This window comes from Antedon mediterranea, chromosome 11, assembly GCF_964355755.1.
Source record: "Antedon mediterranea chromosome 11, ecAntMedi1.1, whole genome shotgun sequence".
NCBI lineage: Eukaryota > Metazoa > Echinodermata > Crinoidea > Comatulida > Antedonidae > Antedon > Antedon mediterranea.
In genome coordinates this window covers 2,921,378-2,934,086 of record NC_092680.1, presented here as the reverse complement: position 1 = coordinate 2,934,086, position 12,709 = coordinate 2,921,378, and the positions used below count along the sequence as shown (strand labels likewise).

Below are 12,709 nucleotides of genomic sequence, written 5' to 3'. Positions count from 1 at the left end.
GGAACGAATACACTTGGTCGACTTTGATACTAATTCTAACGCATTAATACTTACAGATCTTTTGTGATATGAGCTGAATGAGGCATACGGTATCCGACTTTGATTCGAGTTTTAATATCCTTTTCGGACATGTTTGGATAAGGTGTAGAGCCTTCAAAATGAACAACGAACATTACATTAAAATGTAAACATTTACGATGTCAGAGTCACCTATTTTTAAAGTAATTCAAAATACAATACATGCATCTCAGATCACATTCATGTTTTCAGAAAAACAACATAACAAGGATAGCTAACAGTTTGTACTTTAACATGTGGAAATAATGTCATTTAATTAGTTAACTTACTTTACCATTGTTTTTAAACATTTAACTTAATAAAAATTGAAGATCAACTTTAATTTTCAAGAATGTACAGCACAGTTATGTGACACATGGCAGGTGTAGACAAATCAAATATTCCCCCTTTATTGTTCTTGAACGTCTATTTTATAAATAAAAAAAGCATTAGGTTTCTGCGATTACTCTACATCATTGTATTGATTGTGAAAGTTCTGTCCGATTTGCTTTGTCTATGTGTTGTCACTTCTGAATACTTTGTGACTTTTGTTTAAAACAACACCTGTGACAGGTGTTCGCTTCTGAGATTCAGACGACAGATATGTTTCAAATTTGGTTTTTATTCACACGACCCAGTAATATTTCTGATACTATCAGTATATATAATCGATAAGACTATACCAGTTTTCGGTTAATGTTCTATAGCCAATTTTTTTCAGTAAAGTTAATACTCAATACTGAGGAGTTAACAATACAACATGAACACTTTTTAAACGATACGGACTATTATCAAATTTATTGTTTAATTGATTTGTTATTTTAAGACATTTATTTCATTTCAATTTACTGAATTTATAATATCATGACACATTAATATAAGAAGGTAAAACAAATTAAGATTGGCATAATCTTATTATAATTTGAGTAAGAGAAAAAAGGTGTGTTATTGTAAAACTCATCAATGGGTATAAGCAGATGACGCTCTAGAAATATATTTTTTTTTTATGTGTATTACAAACAGTTCCATGTAAAGATTTTTGATTCGTTTTTAAAGCGGTTATAACTTGTTGATAAAATAAATTTTATGAAAATCAAGCAAACAACAAATGAACGAGGCCACGCTATTCAACGTGTTATTACGTATGTCCGTTTGTTGTTTCCCGCCGGTAGGAGAGACACGTTCGAAAATCAGTCGGGTAAGTTACACCACGAATGTTCAATGTTGTGATTATTTCTGATATATTACCCTACCCCTTCCTACCCTATGTTTAATGTGTAACACTTTAATAAGATATATGTATTAAATAAAGAATTATTTATTAAAGAATCGTAATGTAGGCCCACTCTAGGTATTAAAAACGTTCCAAGTCCCACCGGCACAGTTAAATTCTGTGCATATACATTTCACTCTTCCCTGGATATACAATATTCCGAAACGCTTGTGTAATGTATTTTACAATTAGATAAAAAATCAGACTGTATTATTACTATTAGGTAACAAATGCCAGTAGCCCCACCTGCACCCAAATCCAAGTATGCAACTTCATTATAGTTGAAGATACTAGTATTTCGCCTTAGCGAATTGTGTGCATTTCTGATACAAAAACAGTAGGCCTACTTTTTTTTTCTTAAGGTGCAACACTTTATAATAACGTTCATGCAGTATTCATGCAGTATTGTACATCAACAGTCCCGACCTATGCTCCCGACACATTCATCATTGTATCCAAATTTACTTTCAATTAGGGTAAGTTATACTCAATTTTGTGCATATTTTTAAAAACATAAATAACCTCAATAATGTAACACTTTATAATAATATTTATTTACAAGAAAAGTATAAATATATAATGACGTGACTACATGGTGTATTTTTTTTATCATTGTTTTCTCCCCTACATTTAAATACACAATAACTGCACAAAAAAGTATTCAAATGTTTTGGAAGTGTAACTTAAAGCTATCAGTGTCTAACATATTGAAAAAGTTAGTTGTTTCATCATATTTCTTTATTAGTATAGTATATAGTAGTATTTTTTTTAAATGTATATATGATGTAAAGAATTGAATATATTCTACTCAAATTATAATAAGATAGAGAAGTCCGGTTTGTGTTATGTTCTAATAGGGGAGGGGTATCTTGTTGTGCATATCCATCCCCCCTCCCCCCGCCTCCCACCCCCACTCACATTGTAGTACATACAATATTATATTGATTATTATATTAATTACAAACAAATTTAGGGCTACAACCTTAAAATAGCAGAGGAAAGTAAATGTCTGCTTTGGCATCAGGTGTAATCAAACAGTACATACCAAAGTTAACAATCTCCCAAAGAAGAACACCGAACGACCAAGAATCACTCTGTTCGTTCTGTACGCTTGCGCAGATGGATTCTGGACTCATCCATCTCAAGCCAAGACGTCCCTAAAAAAACAAAACATAGATGAACTGAGTTGTTCTTTATACATGTATACGCATCATAGGCCTATACACATTGTTATATCATATGACTCGTATATCCTGCTCATTTATTTAATAATGGCAGTTTAATCCAATTGGGCATAGCTAAACCCCTTTATATCCTTCTCACAATACACATGGGCTTTTGGGTTTTTTAACCCTAACACAAAGTAAAATGTATGATTGGACAATATCGATATCCATTATAAGTATTGAACAGTTTTTGATACTTTGATTGATACTCTAAAAACGTTATTTGATTAGGAAGTTGAGTGGTTGGTCAGATGTTTTGCCCTACTCTGACGCCAGGCTAGTGATCTGGGGGTCGTGGATTCGAGTCTCACCCGATAATTACTTGCGATTTTTTTTCGCAAATATTCTCAAATGTACTTAGTATAAAGATTACGTCAGACGTAATCACATTCAAGTGATTCACATGATATTGCGTATGTGGGTATGTTAGACATTTAAACTTCATATGTTTGTAGGCCTACTTCTCTGAATTGTCTGTATTTATATTGACAACGTACTTCATTCGTTTCAAAAGAGCTTTGAAAAGTCGTTTACTTTAATTTCTCTCTCAGTCTTGACAGAAACGCATAAACAATAATACTACAATATACGTATCATTGATGACATGAACTGAATATGGAACGCGTATTGGTATAAACACAAAATTACAACTGATTGGAAATGTTTTTGAAAGGTTTGGGACAACAAATCACTTACCTCTGCTACATTCTCGACAACGTTGCGTACACGAGCAACATTCGACACTTTGCAAACCAGTCTGTCTCCCAACAAAATATTTTGGCTGGACAGTTCACCGTGGGACACCTGAAACAAAGTTTTTTTGTTACTAATATTTAGCTAAATATGTAACAAAGCAGTAATTATTAATCAGCTATTCAATCGTGATGAGAATAATCAAATCAAATATAATATAAGATTAGGTACCGATGTATTGAAAACGATGAAACTTTTCTAAATATCAAAACAACTAAAATTGCAAAAAAATTTGAAATGTTTAATCCATTATGCTATGCTAATAGTATATTTAAAGTTGTATGTGCTACTTACTTATGTTTGGTTCTCTTTAGTCACTCTTGGAACTACAAAAGCTTGGTTCCCACTAGGACGCAACGTAAGGACGTAACTCAACGCAAAGTGATTTGACCAATCTCAATCGATGGATTATTCGAGCAGTCACGTGTGATTGGTCAGCTCGCTTGCGTCTACGTCTTTGCGTTACGTCGTAGTGGGAACCAAGCTTAATACACCGACGCCAGTAATTGCGTCAATTTTGCGCGTGCGGGCTATTGTACCTTGTGTTTATGAAGGAACGCCATTCCTTTGGCAATCTGCACTGCGAAGTTCATTAGATTTTTGGATACAGGTGGCTTAGCTCCTGGTGTGTGTGGTCGGTTACGTCTCAAAAAGCTCTGTAGTTCACCGTTGGGGGCGTACTCCAATACCATATACAAAGGATCTGTCAATCAATTTAACATTTTAGGAATATTTTTTATCATAACATCAAAGTACTAATAGTACAAATTTCTTTTGAAAAAGATGCTGTTTAGCAGCCACAAATTAATTATTAATTAATAATAATTATCTTATTTGAAACATTAAAATATTAGCTTAGCTTTACTTTTTAATATGTTATACTTTTTCACACTACTTTAGTATAACTTACCAAGAATTGTGCAACAACCAAGAAGAGATATGACATTTGTATGTGTATCGAGCTTTTTAAGTACGTCCAATTGTTTCAGGAACGCGTTTCGTGTGGCTACTGACGCTTGTGCTACAAGATAAAATTAAAAGAAAATCATATCATAAAACTGTTCCCAATTTGTGTAATCTGTGAAGGTTAACTTGAACAATAAAAAAACACGAAAACGAGATTAAAGCTACATTCAAACTTGTTAAATAAGTAAATTTGTTTTAGAGTAGAACTGGAATCCATTATCTGTAGACTTACGGTCAAGTTCCTTGATTACAACCAAAGAGGCCCCTTGACTACTAAGAAGATCCCAAGCCTTTGCTTTCATCACAAGTCCAAAGCTTCCAGTAGCCAATGTCGTAATCATCTCAATACTCTCTCGTGGAACCTCCCAAAAGTTTTCAACAATTTCATCTACTTCTTCCTCCTAAATAGAGATGTACAAGAAGATGTAAGTTTATAGTAAACCAGAAATCTTTTCTATATTCGAATAAAAGTAAAACAGCAGTTGAAGAGAAATATTACCCTGCTCATCGGTGCGTTTGAGTCTTTTGTAGAAGTCTTTCCGCCGCCCATCGCTTCATCGAGAGTGATACCTTGCCCTTTAAGTTGTTGTGGATGAGTCGTAACTGGAACCTTAAGAGTATTCGAGTTTGTGTTGACTTGAAGAGATGGCAAGACGCCGACTGGTTTGAGACCTTTTGTGCTCATGGCTGCGTCCAAAGATGGTAGACCTCGTGGTAAAATGGGTGGTAGACGGTTGGTACCTACAGTTTCTTGGCCTAAGCTTGGTAACTTCTTTCCTACAATGAGAAAGCCATTTGAAACGAAAATTTGAAAAGGTTGTTTCATTCCAACAATCGTATATAAATGATGATGATGATGTGTGTTCTTACCGCCTGGTGTGATCCCAAGTACCGCTTCAAGTGACGTCATACCTGCCACCGAATCATTTGGGTTTACAGACCCAATTTCCCGCAACTGTTGATCAATCTAGAAAACATAAATCAATTCTTCCCTATTGAAATTTGTAAATGTGTGAAATATTCTAAATTAACAATTGCTTCTTGGCTTTTTTTATACAAATATGAATACTATTCGCCTGTCACACGAGATTACTCGCGTGTCACATAAACGAATTTGTAGTGGTACTGTGCTGTGTTAACCAAAGTAGTCCGTGTTTTTCAAACTATTTTTGGGTCAATTTTAGTGGACCAGGTCAATATTTTGTAAATTTTTGTTCTATGTATATTATATGGAAGAATTTGTGGCCAGGAAAGTTCAGTTAACTAGGTGAATAATATAATAGAATAATACAAATAAAATAATAATAATAATAATCACGTTATTTAATAAAAAATGATAATTGTAATCACTTAAAAATTGTAACAAAGACATAAACATCCCACCTGTTTGAGGCCTTTCACCATCATCGGGGTGTCAGCTCTAGAATCTAAGGTAACTTGTCGGGACTCTGGACGGTCAAAAGTAGCTGTCTCCGGCCTAGAGAGTACACTGTCTGATCTTAACAGCGAACTCTGTGGTCGCCCAATATCGTCGAATTCTTCATTGAATTGAAATACAGTGTCGATAAACTGCGAGATTGAAAGGTTACGATACATGACGATTCATATTGATAGGATTTACAAACAAGTGTGAAATAGGACATTAATGCCAATGCAATGTACAAAAGTTATTCTTTTTGGTTTGTATTGTTGTTTGTGGGGGGGGGGGGGGGGGTTGTAAGATTCAGTCACTGTTTTGTCTAATCTTCAAACAAACAATGGAACATCTTCATTTTGGTGGCATATCATTGTAATACGATCATGAATATTATCATTTATCCGGTAGTAACAAATTACATTTCATTTCAATAAATTTTAACTTTTTCTAAACAGAAGTAACAGTTTTGATGGACAATATTCTTACAGTTGTTGGCCTTTTCTTCTCATCAGGTTTCTTCAGTTTAGCTTTTAGATTTTGACGACGTAATTTAGCAGCGGCGCTACGCTTCCCAACCTTAAACAAAAAAACAGTTTATAATTATGGTCGTCGTTTAAAAGTGATTTGGAAATTTCAAAGGTTATTCTTTCATTATGGAAAAGATAAAAACAAACACAAACTGCTATCTATTTTATCTCATAACGTACCGGTATAACACTCATCTCGGCAGCCTCCTTGTATAAAGGTGTTTTCTCTCGCTCCTCCTAATTAACAACCCAAATAAAAAAAAAATTAGATCACTTATTGATTATCAATCAAAACTATTGATACCTTCATTATATTTCTTCCATTTAGTAGCAAACTTTATTGTTGAAGGCTACTGCTCCCCTAGCTCTTGCTTTTGCAAGTGTTTCCATTTCGTGTGTGGTGCATACACAGTTAAATAATTATAATAAATACTCGGGAAAACGCCGAACGTTTTAAAAAAATTTTACAATCAGCTACTGCTTTTACAGATTTTTTCGAGAGCTTTTCCAACTTTCGTAAGTCCTTGATTGACACCAAAGTGAATACCTTTCTTATACTAAGGTTTTTTAAACTAGTAGCCCCTCGGTGGTATCTAGTTATACCATATACCCATACATTCCCATGATAACATCACATTCAAAACATATGAGGAGATGGTGTGTATTTACTTAAGATACTATTATTAGAAGATACAGTAATGAGAATCAGTTGCCTTACCACTGCCTTGTCTCGCATTTTCTTTAGCTGAGTTCGGCGAATGGTAAGAATGATTAGTAAGATCAATGTTAGACCTCCAAGAACTCCGAAAATGATCGAAAGTATCAAAGCATAGTCGACGTCACGGTCACTACTCTTTGGTTTATATTTCTTTCTGTGAACCAGTGGTTCTATTGAATAAAAATGAATACATTTTAAATAGTTGTTGTAAATTTTAATTTTAGGACATTTTTAAAGTATTTTTCATTTAGAAATTAATGTCATAATCTATGACATATGTCAATGTTGATCGTGTACACAATGATATCTAAAATTCCTTTCTATTTATAATGTGTAGCGCAGTTTTAATGGGCCTCTTTTATTTCGCACTGATACAAAATGACATTTATGCATACTGTTTTTTCTCAAAGGTACTTTAACTTGTTTCGTTTTGGAATTATTGCTTCCTGCTTATTTTACCTGATGAGTATACACCAGTACATGTGTTTGTTCTATTACACCTGTCGAGTCATTTACTCACAAAATAAACGACATAATAAACAATTATTATATTTATAAAGCAATGGCATTCTAATCGCAAAGACGAAAGTGAAAATTTGTGCAGTAATTACCCATAGTAAATTACATTTGGTTTTTGTTTTGTACTTAATGTCGATTCAATCTTTAAAATAAACAAATTTAACAGCAAAAGTGCCCATTTTAAAGCTTCGTCTACACTATCAAATTATTTTAGTGATATACCCAAATATGGTAGTGATATAACATCGTCATCAATAAGCAAACTTACTTGGACATTTGTCTATGTAACATGTGCGTTCAGAGATGTAGGAGTCACTTGACGGACATGGTGCTCCACCGTTTCTTGGCCATGGACTGTCGCATTCACGATACCGCGTCTGAATACCGTATGAACAGGACTTGGAACAATCGGACCACTCATTCCAACTTCCCCATGCACCTATTGTACATGAATTTGGGAAGAAATAGTTCTTCTGTACTAATTATATTACTTAAGATAATCAATTATATGATAAATTAATCAATCAGAAACTAAACATCATTCTTCAAATTTTTATTATCATGTCTGGTGTATAAATTAACAAAAATCAATAATTTACCGTCTTGAATGCAGTCAAATGAACTACAATTGCCATATTCTTCTACTCTCGGGCCAATGCAATCCGCTCCACCACGTAACGGCTGGGGGTTGTCACAATATCGAACCTTTCTACCACGACAACTTGCGTCACAGTTTTGCTCATGCCACTCGGTCCACTGGCCATCAACTGTAGACAAAACATTTATGAAGACAACATGAGTTAGAAGAAATGAATACTTTGTTATAACAAATAACAGGTTTCTCTTCCCTCTCACATCCCTTCCCTCAGAACAGAAATAAAAAACGACAGTGACCATGCTCCGTAAATATTGTAATGGGTAGTTCAGGAACCGCAATGTTAAAGACCCCTTCCCTGCAATTTTGGACGTTTTTTGGAAAATAATACATATATATCACTTTAAAAACATTAAACCATGTCATTCCTTGTCTTAAATGTACGTTTTATGGTAAATTATGATAAAAAGTGAGAAACAATGCACTACCTAAGTAGCTCGCGGCGATCGACCTCTCGTGGACGGTCTTAGGCCTAGCCTAGCTAGGCTTAGTTTTGTAGGCCTAGCTGGTAAACATCGATAACGTACGAACATCGTACGCTAGCTATATACCTAGCCTGACGTTGTATAGTTGCTGCATTAATTGTCTTTCTATTTTTGCCAGACTCCGTTGATACAAATTGGGGAAAACCCGGTATTTTCGCTGAAAAGTTAGGAGTCTTCCATTTGTTTTGGCTTCACGATCGATCGAAAAGTGGGCGAATTACAGGTGAAAAACAAAAATATCAATCCGCGCGCAATGCATTTTGGGATTTATAGCGGGCCTCTATAATTATTAGAATCGATTTATTTTTCACATTTTTAACCGTTTAAAGACGAAAAAAGTTATCGCAATAGGACCATATAGTATTATTTTTACATTAAATATAGTTTGTGATCTTAAAATAGATCTAAAAAACGTAGGGAATGGGGCTTTAAGCTTGGTTCCGACTAGGATGTAACACAACGACGTAAGCGCGACGTAAGAATTTTTAACCAATTACAAGCGATGGATTATCCGAATTGTGATTGGTCAACTCGCTTGCATTGCGCTTACGTCCTGGTAAGGACATGGTGTGAAATAAGCTTTTGACCGCTTTCGATTTGCCACGTCAGTCGTCGAAAACGCCATAATCATTGTGTTTTTGTCAACACAGATTTTAATTAATTAAATTAAAAAATAGATCATTTCAGTTCAAAACAAACATACGTGGGCAATTCAGAATACTACACTGTAGCTCTTGAATATCATCACCATCACATTCTGCTCCCCCATATTCAGGTTCTGGGTCGTCACAAGATCTATACCGAAATTGTAAACAATCGGTGTTACAGCTGGTCCATTGAGTCCACGACGACCAATCACCGTCAACTAGAATAAAGACAAAACGAGTACAGAAGTGTTTAAAAATTCAGTTATTGATCATCATTTTATGTTCGAAAACAAATGAAAAGAAAATTACATAGCACTCAGCTTACGTTCACTGATCATTGCAGGAAACATAAACATGACTATGAATACTGAGTAGATGATGATCGCATTGGTAAACAAGATCAAAATCAAATTTAATAGTATTATTAATTTACTAGTAGAAACCAATCGTTATATCACCCTGTCATTATAACTTAGTTACTGGACATTTGAAAAGTCTACATTGTATAATTTCAACATAATAATTATAATAAGTACATACAATCGTATACTCATATAATCGTAACAATTGCAGAAGAAGAAATATACATACTATCTACACTTATGGCTGTTGACTGATATAGCACCATACATTTGATATCTGATATGCCTATAATGTGACGCAACTAAAAGTGTATAATTATATAATACAGTATTCAGTATTGCACATCACCAGACAGAGTTTTACATCATGCAAACGATTTAAAAAACCGCATTTAAAACTAATTTACAATGGTTCTCATAGACTTCTGTAACTTACTTGGACACTCTTGTAAGTTGCACTCTTCCACTTCTGCTTCATCGCCTTCACATTCTGCACCACCATAAGCTGGTGCAGGATCTGAGCAACTTCGTGTCCTCGTCTTGTTTCCACCTTCACAGGATGCACTACATGGTGACCAGTTTGTGAAACCCGTCCAGCTTCCATCAACTGAAAGATATTCCAGCAAATGATTAAACATTTACAAAATATTTAGGCCTACAGTATTAGTTAATTAACAATTAATCTAACAAGAAGACAATAAGGTTAAAATAAGAGGGAAATGGTGCGATTCCATGTCAGTTTAAGTCTAGGCCTACTAACTTTTTACTATTATATAAGTCCTTGAAGATAGATGGTCTTCATCAAGCTTATTGTATATAAACATTTACCTGGACAGCCTTCGGTGTTACAAAGACCAGTTTGAGACTCGTCTCCAACACAATCCGTGCCACCACATTCCCGGATTCGTATAGTTACACCACCAGCACATGACGTTGTACAGGGAAACCATTCTCCCCATTCCAACCATCCATCAGCTGTCGATACAAAAACATACAAATAATAACCACTAGGCCTAATATGCATTATAATTATATAATTTATTACTGTATTAATAATTATTAGTTCCAGATATGCCGTAACTAGTTTAACTTTAAAGGCCAGGTGTGGGCAAAAAATTTCTATTGATCATAAATTCCAATAATTATCGATCTATAGTTTCCCCTATGTTTCATAATTTTTGGGATTTTATTTGTGTTACACGAGCTTGTTAAAAATAAGCACTTTTTATCAGTGGGGGGATAGTTAAAACAGTAAAATCTCTATTCTTTTATACAAAAATGTTGTAAATAGAGAGGCATTTTAAAAAGCTATGAAAAATAAACGGTGTGGTAAAAAATGTTATCAGATGACTAAATATAGGTAATATAACTTGAATATTACATTTCTGATATTTTTATTCAACTTCAGATTTTCATTTTCATGCTATAGCAAAAATTATCCACCATATATCCACCACCTTTTTTCACCGTCTGGGGAGTCACCAGACATGTTATTACATTATGTTAACTACCTAACTACTGAAAAAAAGTCTTCCTGGTTTTTATGGAAGAATTTTGCCAAATTTTGTATTTGACCATATTAAGGGAAATTCATGTTTTTTCGTCTTGATTTCTGTTAAAAATATTTGATTTATGTACAATTAACCAAATATTATATTTAAAATTCATGCCTGTACCTGAGCCTTAAGATTAATTCTCAACTCAAATCAAAATGCTGAACGGTCGTTGGCGACCCATGCTGTTTTTGTTGGTTTTTTTTTTGGTTTTTTTGTACATAATTGTTGTTGAATGCTGTCTGGCATGTATGTACCGTACATTTAAATATATTTCAATAGTTACCAAACTAACAAGCACTCGCTTTTTTTGGTATACTATTAAATATTGTAAATGTACTTGTGAATTGTGAATAAATTTGGACGTGGGAAAAATAAGTAAATTTATTACTTATTACACCTTCACTTCATAGTGATTTTACATAAGCTTGTAGATAGGCTGCAGAAACCAACACTTTTAGCCTATTTTAAACTCTTGTAAAAATACCATTGCATTTAATACATCTAATTTGTCTTAGCCACCAGAACTTGGCTGTTATATAACGGAAAGTGAACGATTGGTATATCTCAACACGTCAAATCAATAAAGTCATAAATAGTAGTTCAAGAAATTTTAATATGACATATTAAAAATCAATACGAGTAGTGTAACGTTCATAATTCATATCTATTTTTCAATATGTAACATATTTTGTTTATTGTAATGACAATAAATAATAATAATAATAATAATAATTTTAAATTGGAGGATTCGAATATTAAAGTCACAAAGCAATAAAAACAAAATATTTCAATACAATAAATATTTATAAAGTACAGTTCTCTCTCACAAGTGATCTTTAGTAGCTTAGTCTCGTATTAGAATCCCTCAAACTAGACGTTTTTTAAAAATTAACCTTTTAGACGTCTGTGAATATAAAATTATTTATATTTATCTCAATTTTACAACGTAAACATACCCTCGAATTGGAAAACCAACCAACCAACATTAATATGTACGAGTTGTTTTATTATTACAACTTACCCATGGAATGAGGAACACCTATCAAACCAATCTGTAGAAAGAAACAACATGAAAATGATTAACTAAGACAGCGATCCTCTTCTACACGCCACCCCTCCTCTACAGATATTTCCTATAATTGTGTTTTTTCATTCGGAAACATTTCTTCATTAATATAACATTATTACTTGTTTTGTGTAAACTATTCTTCAAATCGGTTTGTTGCTGACCACAGCACAAAATACTTATAGTATTGTTTTGATAATCTTACAAGCAAAATGTATGTAATATACTTCGTATGTACATTAAATAGCTGTATTATTAATAATGAAAAGAAGTAAAGCAAGCGAATCTATATAATTTAGAATGCCTTCCAGTATTATCAGAACTAAGTGATTGAACTTACCAATAAAACAAGCAACAATATCTGTTTAATTTCCATTTTGATAAAAATCCGAAAAGAAAGGAAAACAAAAATGTCACTTTTGGTTGAAATATCCAACTCTTTCACATCAACTTTTAGCTTTATAATTCGTAAAAAATGTGAA

At 33.5% G+C, this 12,709-nt stretch overlaps 1 protein-coding gene across 2 annotated transcripts in view; it reads right to left on the bottom strand.

Annotated features, from left to right (window-relative positions):
* The window catches only part of LOC140062479 (uncharacterized), a 15,762-nt gene extending 3,053 nt beyond the window's left edge, over positions 1-12,709 (bottom strand). The window contains exons 1-19 of one of the 2 annotated variants that reach the window (XM_072108715.1): positions 12,568-12,709; positions 12,183-12,213; positions 10,434-10,580; positions 10,042-10,212; positions 9,300-9,461; positions 8,056-8,223; positions 7,725-7,895; positions 6,938-7,107; positions 6,400-6,456; positions 6,179-6,268; positions 5,659-5,844; positions 5,146-5,242; positions 4,775-5,052; positions 4,508-4,676; positions 4,220-4,330; positions 3,849-4,012; positions 3,253-3,360; positions 2,376-2,487; positions 55-151 (exon numbers count right to left, since the gene is read on the bottom strand). In XM_072108715.1, the coding sequence (XP_071964816.1) occupies positions 55-151; positions 2,376-2,487; positions 3,253-3,360; positions 3,849-4,012; positions 4,220-4,330; positions 4,508-4,676; positions 4,775-5,052; positions 5,146-5,242; positions 5,659-5,844; positions 6,179-6,268; positions 6,400-6,456; positions 6,938-7,107; positions 7,725-7,895; positions 8,056-8,223; positions 9,300-9,461; positions 10,042-10,212; positions 10,434-10,580; positions 12,183-12,213; positions 12,568-12,603 (2,525 nt within the window). In that variant the 5' untranslated portion in view covers positions 12,604-12,709. Of the gene's footprint in view, positions 1-54; positions 152-2,375; positions 2,488-3,252; positions 3,361-3,848; positions 4,013-4,219; positions 4,331-4,507; positions 4,677-4,774; positions 5,053-5,145; positions 5,243-5,658; positions 5,845-6,178; positions 6,269-6,399; positions 6,457-6,937; positions 7,108-7,724; positions 7,896-8,055; positions 8,224-8,662; positions 8,763-9,299; positions 9,462-10,041; positions 10,213-10,433; positions 10,581-12,182; positions 12,214-12,567 lie in introns of those variants that run through there. The other variant, XM_072108716.1, reaches the window with a different exon arrangement.